Source organism: Meles meles, chromosome 2 (genome assembly GCF_922984935.1).
Source record: "Meles meles chromosome 2, mMelMel3.1 paternal haplotype, whole genome shotgun sequence".
Classification (NCBI taxonomy): domain Eukaryota; kingdom Metazoa; phylum Chordata; class Mammalia; order Carnivora; family Mustelidae; genus Meles; species Meles meles.
Genome location: NC_060067.1, coordinates 192,487,751 through 192,505,653, shown reverse-complemented (window position 1 = coordinate 192,505,653; position 17,903 = coordinate 192,487,751). Strand labels below are relative to the sequence as shown.

At 41.8% G+C, this 17,903-nt stretch overlaps 1 protein-coding gene and 1 pseudogene across 2 annotated transcripts in view; one reads left to right on the top strand and one right to left on the bottom strand.

Annotated features, from left to right (window-relative positions):
* Positions 1-4,937, bottom strand: part of TNKS (tankyrase) — a 210,244-nt gene extending 205,307 nt beyond the window's left edge. The window contains exons 1-2 of one of the 2 annotated variants that reach the window (XM_045993366.1): positions 4,827-4,937; positions 592-1,686 (exon numbers count right to left, since the gene is read on the bottom strand). In XM_045993366.1, the coding sequence (XP_045849322.1) occupies positions 592-1,264 (673 nt within the window). In that variant the 5' untranslated portion in view covers positions 1,265-1,686; positions 4,827-4,937. Of the gene's footprint in view, positions 1-591; positions 1,717-4,826 lie in introns of those variants that run through there. The other variant, XM_045993356.1, reaches the window with a different exon arrangement.
* LOC123933793 lies at positions 855-17,292 on the top strand (annotated as a pseudogene).
* The last annotated feature ends 611 nt before the right edge of the window (positions 17,293-17,903 follow it).

The following is a 17,903-nucleotide window of genomic DNA, read 5'->3' as shown; positions in this document are numbered from 1 at the left end:
GCCTTTATTTCTTCTACCATCACATAATGTATCCAAATATTCTTCTCCAGCTGTTTCATATAGGCACATTTTAATCTACCCAGATGGACTGTAAGCTCCTTGAGAAAGGGGAAAAGTTTCACGAATTTCATTTATGTCTTTCATTAGTTTAGTAAGACCACTATAGATCCTTAAACACTTGTTGAGTTAAACTTCTTTTGGTTTAGACTATTCTCATGGGACATACCCTTGTTGTAAAAACGAAAGAAACTAGCCAACAAATGACAAAACTCTTAAGACAGTGCGGTTCTAACTTTATTCCTTCACACTCGGAACTGAAAAAGTTTAAGTATACCCATAACCGGAGACTACCACTAAAGTAGTTTGGAAACGCAAATATCACTAAGCAAACACTAAGAATGGATTCACACGTTCCCCTACCACGCCCCCGTCATCCAGGCACTATCCTAAAGAAAGGAACCTCTAGTCTTCCGGTGAGGTGTTGAAGAACCATAACCACGCCTCCATTCTATTCCATCATAACTTGTTTTCTATACCTACCCAGACCCCCGTCCCCAAGACCAAACCCCTTAATAAATAAAAGTCTCTGACCTGCAGCGAAGTGCAGGGGAGAAGACTTCCGGCCGGCCATGTCCTTAGCATTCACGTTTGCCGCGTCCACCAGCCTCTTTACCCGGGACACGTCCCCATTGCGACAGGCCTCCAACAGTTCCCGTAGGGCCCCGCTCACTGCTGGGACCCCTGGCCCAGGTCCCGCTGCCCCAGGCCCCAATGTTGCTGTGGTGCTAACTCCTGCCGCCTCGGGGCTCTCCGCCAAGCTCGATCCGGGGGAGGATGGAGAGGAAGATGAGGAAGAAGTCGGGGAAGAAGAGGACGACGGTGAATTGTTACTGCCACCGCCGGCTGGGTTGGGAGCGACCCCGACGGCAGATGAAGCGGAAACCGCCGGGGCCACGGGAGCGGCGGCGACGGTACAGATTGTACTGGTGGTACTGCAACAGCTGGTACTGTCAACCGGGTCCGGGGATCGAGGCCTGTCGGGCGGATCCCGACTGCCATCCCCCTCCGGCAGCGCTAGGCCGTGCCGCGGGGAGGCGAAGGGGGCCAGGCCACCCGCCGTTGGGGAAGCTGGGGTGGTCCCCGGGGCCAGGCCGGGGCTGAGTGGGGGGGGAGGTGGTGGCGGCGGCGCCGAAGCCCCTGGGGCGGGCTGGAGCTGTTGTTGATGATGGTGGTGATGATGCTGAGAGCGACGCGACGCCGCCATCTTCAGACTCCCCCAGCACTGTCACTGCGGCAACGGCCCCACCGCCCGCCCTCACTTCCGACCGCTAGGCCAATTAGCACCCAGCGCACAGGAAATGATGCTAGGCGGAGTGGGAGGGGCCAAAGAGAAGGAGGGAAGTATTGGGAGCTCAGAGAACAGCCACGGAAGAGGGCGTGGCTTTGTGCCTGAGGGGCGGGCTTTGTGACGCTTTGGCGGGCTGGCTGCGGAGGTTTGAAAGTTGGAACCGACCACTCCCTAGATGGGGCACTTTTCCTCCGTTCTCGCTCTCAGGGAGCTTACCTTGCCCTGTTCCGTTCTGTTGTCAAGTCACCTTCAGTCTTCCTTGTCTTACTCCAGAGCATGCTCCTGAGGTGTAACTCAATGCAGGAAGGGTACGTTTATCATGTCCCAAGTGGCCTCGTCTGAGAAAAGGAACTGAGAGTGTACCTCACAGAATTGTTAGCAGAATTAAATGAACTAATGTATAGAAATCGCTCTGGCCGTTCGTAAAACATAACCATATTTAGCCCATTGGTAATTTTAAAAAATGGGGTCTGGCCCCCTCCGCCCCGTTACTCCATGGTCTCTATGTCCGTTCTTGGAAGTATTCTCGCTCCATCCACTTTGTTAATACCCCCATAAAAATAAGGGTTCCGATTGCCAGGATTGGAATTCAAACTCTGTTTTTCTAGCTGTGTAAATTTGGGCAAGCTGTTGAACCATTATGTGTCTCATGTTCTCCTCTGCCAAATTGATTGAATCGTTCAGTAATTGTTGACTATTAAAGTTATGATCTTTTTTCTCTTCTGTTATCTCTGTACTTTTATACCTCACCTTAAGTTCAACTCAAATAATTATGAGTGTGTCGCTTTTGAATTCTTTTCAGCTGAACCTCTCTTCTCTCTCCCTCCCAAACTAAGAAATGTAACTACTCTCCATCACTCACCTTCAAATGACTTTCTTCAGCAACTCCTTTTTATCTCTTTCCTCTGCCTGTACCTACTTTTATGGCCTGCCATCAAAAGACATGTGTCCATGCAAAGGATAATCTCGTGTGGCTTCTGTTTCCTGCCTCCTATTTAATAGTAAACCAGGCATTGTGGAAGTTTAGACAAACGCCTTATTCCAGTAGAGGGGACATAAATGGAGACTGTCTTAAGAAAAAATTAAGGTTTACATGAGTCAAATAGAAATTTGTCGCTACAGAATATTAAACCCAGGTGACAAATCGTTCTTTATTTATTGTTTAAGATTTTATTTATTTATTTGACAGAGACGCAGCGAGAGAGGGAACACAAGCAGAGGGAGTGGGAGAGGGAGAAGCAGGCTTCCCACTGAGCAGAGAGCCCGATGTAGGGCTAGATTCCAGGACCCCTGAGATCATGACCTGAGCAGAAGGAAGACACTTAATGACTGAGCCGCCCAGATCATTCTTCTATATGTTCAGTTTTAAAGGTAATTATTGTGATGTTAATATTCTCACCTAAATAAATAAGTAGGTTTATTTAGGACTACCAGGTACATAAAACAAAGTCAGGAACATAATTAATATTATGAGTGACAATTGTTAGCAATCTGGGATTACAGATTATAACTCTGACCAATATTCATCTGTTTCATAAATTCGTACCATTGTTTAAAATACATGGCTGAATAGGAAAACCTCCATCAGTACAACTAAAATCTGTCACAATACACATTCTTCTGGTTTTGAATCTTAAGTTAATGCACAGCACAGGATAGCATTGAGAAGTATATTGTGTACTATCAACATAATACATTAGATGCCCCTAACTCACCTTGTGCCTCTTAACTATGGCCTTCTCCCTGAATGAGAAATATCCCACCTGGTCCCCTGATGGCCAATTATGAGAAGCTGTCATATTTACCCTAATTCAAATGTATCTACTGTATCTGTTTATCAGTACAAATAGATAAGAAAATTTCTGGGGGATAAAGATTAAAAGGCCAAATTGCCTGAAACCATTCTACTGGTAAACGTCTGAAAATGCATTCAATCAATTGAAAATTGCTTTTCCCCCCTCCAGTGGAAAGTAGTAAATGTACTTAACATTAAGTATTTATAAGGTTTAGGTTTCTATGGACTAATACTGAGCTCTAAACAGGAAAGGGCTGAGATCACTACTTAATCGTTTATAGCTAAACACAATTCCATGAGGGATGTACTGTGCCCTAATGAAAAGAGCAAAGCTTGAAGTCAAACGAGCTTGAATCATATCTCTGACCATTACTAGTTGGTTAATCTTAGTAAATATGCTTCAGCTCTGTCATTCTGAAATTCTGATTTTATCATAGCATTGTCATGAGGATTAGAAGACCTGGGTGTTTTATAAATCCTTCTGGAGTGTTAGTTTCATTCTTTTATGAGGCATACATCAGATGTTAATAGGAACCCTAATGAAAAGAGCAAAGCTTGAAGTCAAACGAGCTTGAATCATATCTCTGACCATTACTAGTTGGTTAATCTTAGTAAATATGCTTCAGCTCTGTCATTCTGAAATTCTGATTTTATCATAGCATTGTCATGAGGATTAGAAGACCTGGGTGTTTTATAAATCCTTCTGGAGTGTTAGTTTCATTCTTTTATGAGGCATACATCAGATGTTAATAGGAATTCATAGTCACTATCAATATCTCCTTACAACATCCATTATGACAAAGACAGCAACTGGGAATAAATATCCAACATTTTACACGTAGCAGAAATCTTAAGCAAAGAAAGATCAGGTTTAATTGTTTCCTCATCTGAAAATTCAAGATTTTATACAGGCCCTACTATCTCCAAGAATTGTTAAGGATCATAGTCGTGTGACATCTTGCCATTTTCAAAAATATTTTCAGAAAAATCATGTCCATGTGGTATAAAAACGTGAGCACACGGCTCTCATTGAGCCGTACTGTTGACACAAAAGAAAGAGCCACCAACTCAAAGGGCACTTGCCTTCTGGGCTATGATGTAATGTTTGTTTTTCCCCATGGAGATCATATGAACACACTTTGTACGTTACACAGTCATTAACTTGCTGTGCCCATAGTTCAATTAGAATTGGTGTGGTTATTCTATCCATGTACTTCTCATTAGTCTGCCCCAGATCCAAGTTCACTGGTTAGCAGTATCTCAGATCTGCTAAATCCACTTTTTCTTCCTTGCTCTGAGCAAAGCCTTCTCTGCAAATTCATGAGCACAGGCTAGAGCTTAGCTGAGGCACTGTGATTTCCTCACCTTGGCTTTGGAAGATAAGTTATTCTCATGCCAGAAATGCCCATTGTGCCAACGGCCCAGATTTCTCGCTCTCGAGGTGGTACAAAGCTGAGAGAAATTTTAGCTGACTTTCCATCTGGAAACCCAGGAGAATATTTTCTTGAAAAGCCATAGATGGGCAAAACTTACAACAGCGGCAATCATGCTAGCCATATTGTATCTGAGGAAGTTTAATTAAAATAAAAGGCTTAACAACTTATTACAATGTAAGAAAAGTACAGTAATTTAAAGATCCCTATACACTAGTTTATTAGCATTTTCAGTTGCTTTTTAAGATACCTCTTATGTAGCAGAGTCTGGCCTCTGATAGCTCCGATTTTCTCCTGGTATGGTCTGTGTACTTGGCAGTAGTCACTTCAGTGTGAAGTATCAGTTCTAGGAAGAGAGGCAATGTAACATCCGAGTTAAGAATGTGGACTCTGCAGGGGTGCCTGGGTGGCTCAGTGGGTTAAAGCCTCTGCCTTTCGCTCAGGTCATGATCCCAGGGTCCTGGGATCGAGCCCCACATCAGGCTCTCTGCTCAGCGGGGAGCCTGCTTCCTCCTCTCTCTCTTTCTCTGCCTGCCTCTCTCCCTACTTGTGATCTCTATCTGTCAAATAAATAAATAAAATCTTTAAAAAAAAAAAAAAAGAATGTGGACTCTGCATTTAGATTGCAGGGACATAAATCCTGGCTTTGTGACTAACTCGCTATGTGTGATTAAAGGATGCCACAACTTGTATTTTGACAGAGATAAATCAAAACTTACTTGCTATGCTTTAAAAAAAAAATGGTAAACAAGCATTCCCACCAAAACACTCTTTTCCTTGTAAGCATTTTTTACAAAAGTAATTAAAATCATATATATGTAGATACACACTCCATTACAGATTAGCATATGGCTTCATCCCTCAAAAGAGTTTATAAATACCTGCTATTCCCCAAAGTCATAAACAAGTTTAGAAAAGTTCCAGGGGCACCTGAGTGGCTCATTGGGTTAAGCCTCTGCCTTTGGCTCAAGTCATGATCCCAGGGTCCTGGGATCGAGCCCCACTTTGGCCTCTCTGCTCAGCAGGGAGCCTGTTTCCCCCTTTTTCTCTGCCTGTCTCTCTGCCTACTTATGATCTATCTCTGCCAAATAAATAAATAAAGTCTTAAAAAAAAGAGAAAAGTTCCAGAAAGCTCTGGAATGTATTGATAAGAAATGGCATAACTAGCTAACAATGCATATGTCATGCTGCAATGGCTTATGTAAGTTGGGGTGTAGCCAACCAGAATAGGGCTGATGCAAGTGCCAGCCAATAGATCCTAAGGTACACCCAGAGTGCTCAGCCTCCCCACTCAGAACATGGGGCTAGCCAGCCAAGCCATGATGAATATATATCCCCGACTATCAGGGGTCACGGACCACCACTTAACGATCATGACTTCACCCCTGGTGGAGACTGGAGTAAAGACCTTGGCAAGTAGAGCCCACCAGATCTATGGTGGGAGTCAGTGGCAACAGGGACATTGAGAGACACTAGTCAATCCCCAAACGGGTGGCATGGGCCTTCTACCAGCTATCATCTCTTGCTTACTTGCAGTTGTTACTGGGCTCATTGAAGGAAATAAATGAATGAAAGTTGTTTGAGTTAAACAGTATCTGTGTGCAGTTTCTCATGGTATTGCCTATTCCTTCCTATCTTGTCTTTGTTTTGACATCGTAGCTCAGGAGAAGACGTTGAGTGATCCAGGAGACGTTATTTAACCTCTCTGTGAACCCACCAGCAAGGTGAGGAGATGAAGAGTTGTTGTGAGAAATAAATGAGTAAATATATGTCGAGGGCTTAGAACAGCTGCTGGCACGTGATAAATTCAGCTCTTATTCAGAAAGATAGATGCACCTCTCTGCTTACTGAAGCATTATTTGCAATAATCAAATTATGGAAGCAACCCAAGTATCTGTTGATAGAGGAGTGGATAAAGAAGATGTGATACATACCTATATATAGATATATATCACATATATATATGATATGTATATATCACATATATATTTTTTTGTGGCTGAATAATATTCCTATATATCTATATATAGATATATCACATATATATGTGAGCCATCAGCACATAAGCAATTTTTAAAACCATAAATCTAGATGATATCACCAAAGAATCCCTATAGCTAGAGAAGAAGTCCAAGGATGATCCTTGAGGCATTCCAATTCCACTTCTGGGAAGGAACAGCCAGAGGGAAAGAGTAAAATAGGTAGAGTGTAGAATTCTAGAAACCAATGAAAAAAGTGATTCAAGGATGCATAGTAGATTAAATTAAATATCCCCATTCTTCGCTCCTCCCTGTGTCCATGTTTTTTGCCATATGACAATGTAAGTATTGCCCCTAAAAAATAGAACATATTTACAGGTCCTTTGATTTGGGGCTCAAAAACATGATTTTCTTTGGCCAATAGAATGTTGGTAGAAATGCCAGCGCCAGATCTGAGTCTAGACCTTACAAGCATCCTGTGTTTCCACTTGATCTCTTGCAGGAGATAAGTGTGACCTAACTGGTGAGTTCACTGGCCCAAGATAGAATAACCTGTATAGTAGACCTGAGCCCATCCTGCTGCCTGGTTCCTGGTGAGCCAAGCCTAGATTAGAAGACCCCTCATGTGACCCGCAGATGAATGGGCAAAATAAATGCTTTCAACTACTGAGTTTGGGGGTGGATTTGTTCCACTGCACCATTGTAGCTGCGTAGCAAGGATGACAAGGAAATGGGAGGCAAACTGTGTCAACGATGACTGATAGGAAAGATCAGGATTGAGAACTGACCATCAGATGTGGCTACATGGAGGTGGCTGGTATCCCTGGAGAGTAGTGTTAATTGAAGTGGCGAGGTGATGGCTTGAATGGAGCAGGTTCAATGAAGTGTGGGAAAAAGGAGATTGTTGAAAAAGAGTAGAGACAATTTTCAAAATAAACTTCAGGTGCAAAGGAAGGGAGGGAATAAAGTAGCAACCGGAAGGAGGCATGATGTCAAGAGTGGGCTTTTTAATGGAGGTACTTTCATTTCCTCTTTCTGTTTTCTATTCCATCACATTTTTCTTAATGAATCATTTGTGTAGAATAAGTTTGCAAATATTTTCAGATCTTCCATTAAAGTAGTTGAAATATCATTGTGACTTATTCAACCCAATTTCAAATATTTAGATATATTTACCAGCATCCTCCTTTTTAATAATAGTTCTACTGAGATACCCTTCACATTCACATACATTCACCCATTTAAAGTGTACCAGTCAGTGGTTTTTAGTAGGTAGTAGATAGTATATTCAGCATTATGTTAGCATCTCCACAGTCGATTTAGAACATTTCCAGCACCCCCAAAAAGAAACATTGTTCTCCTTAACAGTCACTTAAAAGAAGGTTGTTTTTTGTTTTTTTTTTTAAGATTTTATTTATTTATTTTACAGACAGAGATCACAAGTAGGCAGAGAGGCAGGCAGAGAGAGAGGAGGAAGCAGGCTCCCCCACAGAGTGGAGAGCCGGATGCGGGGCTCGATCCCAGGACTCTGGGATCATGACCTGAGCCAAAGTCAGAGGCTTTAACCCACTGAGCCACCCAGGTGCCCCCAAAGAAGGGTTTTAAGATGGGAAAAATAAAGTGTATTTTTCTGCTGATGAGAGGAATCCAGTAGAGAGGGGAATTCATGATGCAGGAGATACAGCTGAGAATTGCTGGGCAACGTGTCCTTAGATAAGCAAAAGGGTTGATTGAGCTCTAGAGGACAATCGCTGAGAGTCCATCTTTAGTAACAAAAGAAAAGGCAGAGTAGATGGTCACATGTGCAATGAATGGCTACAGATGGTTGTGGGAGATTGAGAAGGACTCTAGACTGCTTCTATTTTCTCAGTGAAATAGAAAGCAGAAAAGGCAAAACTTTCTTTGTTTCTCCCAGCATCTCCTTGGCTCAAATTGGGTCCCAGGTCCATTCAGAAGCATGAGTTTCTGATTGCATTTGGATATGAAGCGTAGTTTAAGGAGATGTGTACGGGTGCCCAGGTGACAAGGTGGAGGGTGATGTTTACTCTCTTGTGTCTTCTTGGCTAGGCTGTGGTGCCAGGTATTTGATCAGACAGTAATCTAGTGTTGCTATGAAGATATTCTGTAGATGTTTTCAACATCTACAGTCCGCTGATTCTAAGTAAAGGAGATTTTCTTCCATTTTTGTGGGTGGGTCTCACCCAAACAGTTAAAAGGCTTCCCAAACAGCCTTAAGAGCTGCGTGAGAGGGCAGTTTTAACTTTCAGACAAATTCCAGTTTGTTTATGATTGGGGGAAAGCTATTTAATCTTATCTGTCCTTTTACGTTTGAGAAGGTAGGACCCACATCTTTTTTTTTTTTTTAAAGATTTTATTTGATTATTTGACACAGAGAGAGATCACAAATAGGCAGAGAGGCAGGCAGAGAGAGAGGAGGAAGCAGGCTCACTGCCGAGCAGAGAGCCCGATGCGGGGCTCGATCCCAGGACCCTGAGGTCATGACCTGAGCTGAAGGCAGAGGCTTTAACCCACTGAGCCACCCAGGTGCCCTAGGACCCACATCTTGTCCAGAATGGATTTCTCTATTACCACACCTTGACTACACTGTTTACTCCCGGCTTTTCCAATGTGTGTACCAGCCTCAGTACTGGATGGTATTCCACAATGGATGAGTTTCCTTCCCTCAGCACCTTCCTGACATTCAGATTATACAAACTACACATGCAAAGCTGACTTTGAAGAGGAATAATTATGGGTATCGCAGAGGAGTGAGCGGTTCTTGCTACATAAAGTCACAGGAAGAATGAGCAGGGCTCTGTTCAGTTTCCTGCTGTACACTCCAGACTCTGGGTCTGGTTCAGCCTTCAGGAAGGAAAGGAGTACTAATAAAATCTAGTCCATTGGGAGATCAGCAGGTCTCTGCCCTCTCATATCCTGGAAACTCCTACGCATGATGAAGCATGGTTTCTTTCTCTAGCAATCAAATTTGATCTCTTCATTCAAATTGTTCTCCCAAAATATATGCTAAGTTAAAGTATATACGATCAGAATTAGTACAATGGGGCTTCTCTCTCTCTCTCTTTTTTTTATTATTTTTTAATTTTTTATAAACATATAATGTATTATTAGCCCCAGAGGTACAGGTCTGTGAATCGCCAGGTTTACACACTTCACAGCACACACCATAGCACATACCTTCCCCAATGTCCATAACCCCAACACCCCCTCCCTATCCCGCCCCCCGCCCCGGCAACCCTCAGTTTGTTTTGTGAGATTAAGAGTCTCTTATGGTTTGCCTCCCTCCCGATCCCATCTTGTTTCATTTATTCTTTTCCTACCCCCCAAGCCCCCCATGTTGCATCTCTACTTCCTCATATCAGGGAGATCATATTATAGTTGTCTTTCTCTGATTGACTTATTTCGTTAAGCATAATACCCTCTAGTTCCATCCACATCATCGCAAATGGCAAGATTTCATTTCTTTTGATGGCTGCATATATATACCATATCTTCTTTATCCATTCATCTGTGGATAGACATCTAGGTTCTTTCCATAGTTTGGCTATTGTGGACATTGCTGCTATAAACATTCGGGTGCATGTCGTGTGGGGCTTCTCTCTTTGACAAGAGATTCTGTCCTTTCAAAAATTCAGAGTTCTATACGGGGCTTTAAAGATACAATTTTACAGTCCTTTCTTAATATCCCTTTTTGGCCTATTCTGCATCTACTTCTGTATCCCCATTCACAGTTAAGAATAAAGTCCTCAAGATGATTTGGTCGTCTCATTTGTGCTCTGAGGTTGGCAGTCAGTCTCTGGTAGGTCTCCTGTAATGTACTCAGATTCGGAAGCCTCTGATGTAAGCAGGACTGATGTTCAGCCAATATGCGGAAGTAGGGCTCCATCAACTGTTGCTGACTGACCTCTATCTAACAACATAGAGGTTGTTAAATATTTTGAATATCATCCCTGCATATGGGTCCTCATATGCCGAGGGTGGCAAATACATATGACTCTACTATGTTGAAAGCTCCATGGAATCACATAGTCGATAATAATAGCTCTTTTATTTGTCACAACACTGGAAATGTCACAGACTTTCCATAAATACTAATCAGTCCGTTAGGTGCAGTGTGTATTCATGATGTACCATCATTGACTCTCAAGATTTCATTAAAAATGATAAGTAGTATTAATAGCATTGCAATCATTGATGGAGCTGCCCCTGGGGGCCCAGAGCCCTGTGCTTCTAGAGCCAGACTGAAGGCAGTATTCTGTGTTGTGCTCTGCCCAAGATCATACTACAGTCTTCCTTGGGAGAGCTCCATGCCACCCCAAGGACTCCCAAGGAGGAGGACTTATGAATGCTAGTGATCCATATCTTTCTAGCATGTCAGCTCAGCACCTGACTTGGACAGAATATTTGAACATCAGTTGACAGTTTCGGCACTGTCATTTGGATTTATAGCACAAGAGCACTTACACTTGGTTAAAGGGATCTGTTCTGTTATCGCAGATGGGTTTTATTGGATTCCCTTTCTAGTTTTGTAGAAAAAAAAGCAAAGAAAATGGATGGAATGTGGCTAATGTGGGTAATTATCTTTACGATTCTTGCCACTACAGTGCTCTCAAATTCATTCTACCATTTTTCTTTCGGCTCTCTGAGAAACAAAGCTCTTAGGAAGTTTGACCTTATTGAAAATCTTTAGACTTCAACCAACCCTTTCTGAAGAGCAAGCGCATCATTATGGCTTTTCTCAAGCACTTTCTCAACTTTAATTATACAAAGCTTTTATTGATTTGGATGGCTTAATATCTTAAGCCTTGATTAACATTGGAAACTTATAATCATCACTATTCAGACCTGGAGAGGGGGAGGAGAGCCAAAGATGACCGCTACCAAGGCTGGCCAGCATTAGCAGGAGGAAGCTTGAGAGTGACAGAGACATGAGTTAAGACAAGGAACCCAGTGGCTCCTGGTAGCAACTGAGAGCTCTCAAGGTGCTTCCTGATCATGTCAAATCAAAACATGTAAATACTCAGAAAGTCAGAGCTTACTGAAGACTAAAAGAACTTCTTTCTTTCAAGGTGGACTGCAATAACACAGTAAGAATGCTATCAATACATTCATTTATCAGGTCCACACTAAAATGCTTCTCAGTGACCCCAAAAAAACGTAGCCTATGGAGCTCCCGCGGAACCCCCTCAGAGCATCCCACCCTCATTTTATCTGACTTAAAAGTCTGGGTTTTCCCTATTTTGTTTCCTGCCTTACTGTCCTTAGAATGCCTGGCTTCTAGGTTGCCAGGGATATTAAGATATTACTGACTCAACAGCAGAGACTCTTCCTACTATGATTTATTACAAGTCAGTGCCATGGGAAACAAGCGTGTGTAAGAGGATGGTTGAAAAAAACCCTTGCTGACAACCACATCTCACTATTATTTCCCCTCGTAATGCAAGAGTCTTGACCTTACCCATCTGTGATAATGAAATATGGTCACATATTTATACCCACATGTCTACCCTTTCACTTGCAAAATGATTAAGAAGTCCAAGCTGTTCCTAGGTTTCCCCTCTCCAAATACCCTCTAAAATCCCAGGGAGGTTTAAGCCTTTTAATGAATCAGCCCTCCCTGCCAGCTACTGCCCGCTGGAAGAGTAAGATCTCACAAATGTTGTGAAGAGCAGAGTCCACGGTCCTCTGAAGTTGAGAAGTCCTGGTCCATTTGTCTTGGGTGTCTCCGGCTGTAGGGCCTCCCAGAAGTCCCTCACCCTGCAGCAGCCAAGCTCTGGCAGTCCTACAAAGATGGCCCCTGATTAGGAATCACCCCCTGCTAATGGGCTTGAGTGTAATTATTCAACCTGCAAAATAAAACAGTAAAATGTATAAGGTTTGTTAACAGAAACGTTGTCAGCTGTCTTCCGTCTTGACGTAGTTCCATGCTAATATTCTCGGAAGTCATCATTAGAGTAACAAGAGGCAAATGTCATGAGGGTCCTTATTTTACAGTCTTGGTGGCTTTGTTCCATTCATGGTAAACATTTTCTAAATAAAGTAGAAATTATAATATTCACTGCAAAGACATGAAACGTTGCAACTGACAGTAAGTTCAGGCGTAATGTTTTCTAAACTCCTAATTTTGTAGCCGAGAAAATAGTTACCTATCATGTCATATAGCAGTGGTCCACATCTCGAGCCCAGGCATGAGGATACCAGTTCAGAAACCATCTCCCCAAATCTCCAGCCAATCCTATTTTGAAGACAGTATTTAAGAGTCTTTCGTGCTTGAGTTACCCCATTGTTAAAGGAGCCTGGCTTTCCAAAATTCACGTTTTGAAGTGGGATGGAGTGATGATGAAGGGGAGAGGTGGGAGGAGATATTCTGGTTCTTCTTTGGATGGCTGATGGTGGTGCCATAATTCTTTCTCAGAATGAATGAAAACTTCCTCAGAGCATTGGCTCCGCTCTCAGCAATAACACCACCGTATTCATATGACGGCTCACAGCTGACAAGCATGCGCACGTGCATTCTTCCAATTCAAATATTTTGGTTCTGAGTATGGTACTCTTTCCAGTAGAAAGAAGTGCATCTTTCTTGTTCATGCCGTATTTGCCCATTGACTGCTACTTTGATCTCAGATCAGTCACTTCCCTTGCTCTGTACTGTACAACATGGAACATTTCCCAGGTTCCCTTGGTCCTTGGCCCCTTGGTGGGCTCAGTTAGTGGGAGACACTTACAGGAGGCAAGGAGGAAGGGAGAAGCCAGCAGAATTCTCCACCTCTCTAAGCTTCCAGTGGCATCCCTGGGCTGTGGTCTCTGCAGCTCTGTTTCCTGCCAGAGAGCCCTTTCTTTATTGGAGCCAGATCCCACTGGGCCTCTGGGCTCTGGCAATATCATCTCCTCCTGTTGGCCCTCCAGCCCCAGGAGAGGTCAATGATTCCCTAATTTCTGGGGTGCTTTGTCATGCCTGGGTTATTTTCTCTGTCCTTCCATAATCTTTGCATTTGATTCCCAATATTAAATTCTCTTCATCTGAAAGACCTACAGCAGATCCTAATGGATAAAATATATGAGTTTCTTTGAGTTTCTTTAAAAAACTGTTTATAAAGGTAACTAGCACCTTCATTGGACAAGCCTTGGCCATAGAGGGAGTTTGCCAGACATTTTATGGGCATGTATTTTGATTCTTGGCTTCAAAAAACCGAACTTAATAATGCCATTTTTGGTATCCTTGGTTATCTGAAGCTATACGAAATTTACCAAGGTGAAGTTTCCTTCACCTTCCCCGCCTGTCCCCTGTCTGTCCCCAAGAAAGAGATGGGTGTCTTTTGAAATGGGTACCTCAGCCATCAAGGCCTAATGTCAGGTACTTACACCATAGCTGGTGATGTTGAATACCTTTTTATGTGCTTATTGACCACACAATATATATATACACATATATAATATATAAAATATATAAAAATATTTTATACACAATATATAAAATATGTATGTATATATATGTTTTGAAAAATGTCAATGCAAATCCTATGCCCATTTTTGAATTGGGTTGTTTGGATTTTTTGTTGTTGTTGGGTAATTCACATTTTAACCAAGTTTCCACGTGATGCTGATTAGAGAACCCCACACTGAGGATCACTGTTTTAGATGAGGTTATATACCTCAAGTGATTAAATACCAGCCTTGTTTGTGATACAGAAGTTGGACGAAATTTGCATGGTTCCTGGTTTTAATTACTTCTTAGGTATCAGGCTTTTGATAATTCATCTTCTGTGGATTTCCTGGGGTTTTAATATATTCTCTTGTTCACCATGCAGCAACAGAGGAAATCAAGGCAGACCTGAAATTTTAAAATCCCTGTATTTTTTCACCTAACACCTTCAACCCCCCCCAGAGATCATTATCTGCATGTGTTGTAACACCCTGGAAATACACGTCTTACTAAAGTCGGACAGGTTGTTACTACTGACCTAAAGATTTAGGAAACTTGTTTGGATATCAGCATGAACCCTCGAAACTCCTGACCAGTAGGAGTCATTTTATAAACATGGCTTTTTTAAAGAAAGAATAATTATCTTGAAGAACTCTTGCTTATTAGACTAGGTTGGAAAAATTATCATTGGCCATGTGAATATGTAATTACCATGATTTATTTGTCAAGTACTGAACATAGGTAAATTTCCTGTACTTTTATTGAATTTGAGAAGTTAATTAGTATGACTATTAAGCAAAACCCAGAGATCATTATATATGAAATATTTCTCTATAATTCTAATAAACTGATTTCAAAACCTATTAGGCTTGAAATTTCACTCAATAGTCCCCAAACATTTTCCCCTTTGGTTAATGGATCTCTGCACTTATCCTTCTCACTGAAAATATACTAGGACTATTTAAAAGGTTTATAACAGTTCTTGCTGGACATACATAATTAAGTTTATTTTCTGTGAAAATCTGCAGAAATGTCCTTTGGAATTAATGGAAATGTACAATTTGTCTTATTATTGATACTTAGTATTTATGTAGCACTTCATATTTCTAAAGTACTCTATAATCACTAGTTCCTCTTGAACTATTTTTATGTCATTTATTATAATGTTCTTTTGATACAATATGTGATTTACTTCTGTCATGCCTTTTGATATATTTCAAGAGAAGAATAGAATGAGATGGGTTTTTGTAATATCCTGGGTTGGGGGTCTCCAAGATCCCCCCCAGATTTGATGGTTCACTGGGGAGACCCACAGGATTCAATATCTAGCCACACTGACAACTATGATTTATTACACTAAAAGGATGTAAAGCACAATTAGCCAAGGGAAAAGTGTGTGAGATGAAGTCTGTGGGAGACCAGATGCAGGTTTCCAAGGGTCCTCTCCCAGTGGATTGTGCAGAATCCACATAATTCTTCCAACAACAAGTTGTGACAACGAATGTTGTCTATCAAGGAAGCTCATTAGAGACTTACTGCCCGAGGTTTTTACTGAGAGCCGATCACAGAGGCAGTCGTTTGCCTGGCATGTCGCATATATCCAGGCCACGAGAAAGAAAGCAGGCATTCAGCATTGTGATGATTAATTTTATGTGTCAGTGTGGTTGGGCCACAGTGCCCAGATACTCGGTCAAACATCTGATATTTCTGTGAGGGTGTTTTGTTTGAGATTTATGTTTAAACTGGTGGACTTTAAGTAAAGCAGACTATTTCCCATAACATTGGTGGGTCTTGTCTAGTCACTTGAAGGCCAGGGCAAAGGACAAAAAGAAAAGACTGACCGCTCCCAAGCAAAAAGAAGTTCTGCCAGCAGATGGCCTTTGAACTTGAATTGCAACATTGGCTCTTTCTGGATCTCAGGCCTAATGGTCCGCACTGCAGATATGCAAATTTTGGGACTTGCCAGCTTCCATAATAATGGAAGTCAATTCCTTAAAGTAAATCTTTTTTTCTCTCTCTTTCTCTGTCTATCATATCTCATATCGTACCTCATATATATCTCATATGTATCATATGTTATATCTCTATATATGCATCTATCTGTATATATATCCTATTGGTTTTGTTTCTCTGTAGAACCCTAATACACGTATACACCATATTGTTTGTACAGTTTTGATACAGTGAGCCCTTCTGCTTGCATAGTGGTGGGAACACTCTTGAAGTATAAATTCCCAGATGCCAGCCAAGGGCTAATCTTGCAGGAAGGCCTTTCCAAGGATAGAAGTTCAGGCCTTCTGGGTTAACTCTTTTCTCATATACCCCCACCTCATATACTATATATAAAAAGAGACAAAGCAAATGAACAAAAAAGACAAAATGAAAACAAACAAACAAACAAAAAAAAAAAAGAAAAGGGTGGGAGAGGTTTTCTTGTCTCTTTGTTGGATCCTTGTAAATGTATACCTTGTTTAAATACTGGGGGTTGGGGCAGAATTTCTTGTGTCCACGGGACTGGAGGAATGTTCTTGTTACATATAAAACCATAAACCAACTAAAGCATTCCCTATACTTGTCTCCTGTTTCCATTTAGCTTACCATCAGATTCCATCGTTCAAGTAAAGAAGTTGGTATCAGGCCACTGCCGGGAAAATGGCGGACGGGAAGGAGGGAGAGGAGAAGCCTGAGAAACCGCAGCGAGCTGAAGCCGCTGGAGAACCTGAAGAAGAAGTAGAAAAAACTGTCAAAATTAAGACTGTTTCCTCTAGTCATGGAGGGGAAAGTTCCAGTCACAGCACTGAGATGCAATCAGCTGAAGAAGAAGCTGCAGGCCTCCAACAAAACCTACAAAGATCTCCAAGTTGGGATTTGCCACAGGTAGACGACAAAGCAAGCCTCAGCCATATCCATCAAACGTGGATCAAGGAAGCCTAAAGAACTGTTCCAACACTTGCTCCAAAAACCGTTTCAGTCACAGCAGCTTTAATGAAGATGAAGCTAGTGAGCCAGAGGAAATGTCTCCAGAAGCAAAGATAAGGATGAAGAATATTGGAAGGGATACACCAACGTCAGCAGCACCAAACTCCTTCAGTAAAGGAAAGCATGGTTTTTCTGATAACCGGAAGCTCTGAGAACAAAATATAAAATCTCACCTTGGAAATGTCCATGACCAAGACAATGAAATGATGTGTTTTGAAATTGGGGTGTGGAGTGGGTGTAAAGTTAGAAGGGAGCAGTTTCCTGTTTTAAAGAATGGTATAAGACTATCTTCGGAGCTGCCTTTTTTTTTTTTTTTTAAGATTGAGGGGTATGCTAATAAATGAGGGTTTGAAATTAGAAGTTATTTGTGTTTTATGTACAGATTTCAAGACATTTGCCAATTTTGTAGCTTCATGTGGTTCGTTTCCAAAGGTTACAGATAATGGAAAAAAATCAAAAATGGTAAAAGAAAAAAAAAGAAGTTGGTATCAAAAAGGGTTGATCCAATTTGGTAGTCTTCAGATCTGAGCTGCTCAGAGTCTCTGTCCTGTGATTTTTTTCAACAGATAGCATAACTTTTCTTTTAACTTCGCAGGAAATTCCATGCTTGAATGTGCTCTGAGTGATGAAGCATGACAAGAACTAGCACCCAGTAGCCATCAGGATAAAAATGGTTTGACAGCCGGTCCTCCAGGGGCTTGCCCCTCTCCTGCAAGCCATCAGCACTGAAGATACTCCTGGGATACTAGGATGGTGACTTTCCAAGCAGAAGCAGTGTTTTCAGAATCTGTACTTGTTTACTGAACAGATCCACATAAAGAAGCAGACAGGGATAGGCAGGGGCAGAACACAAGTTCGAATGCTTTGCCATCTCAAACCTTTATATTTTTTTTGTCTCAACATTCTGACAATGTCTTCACTAGTCTCC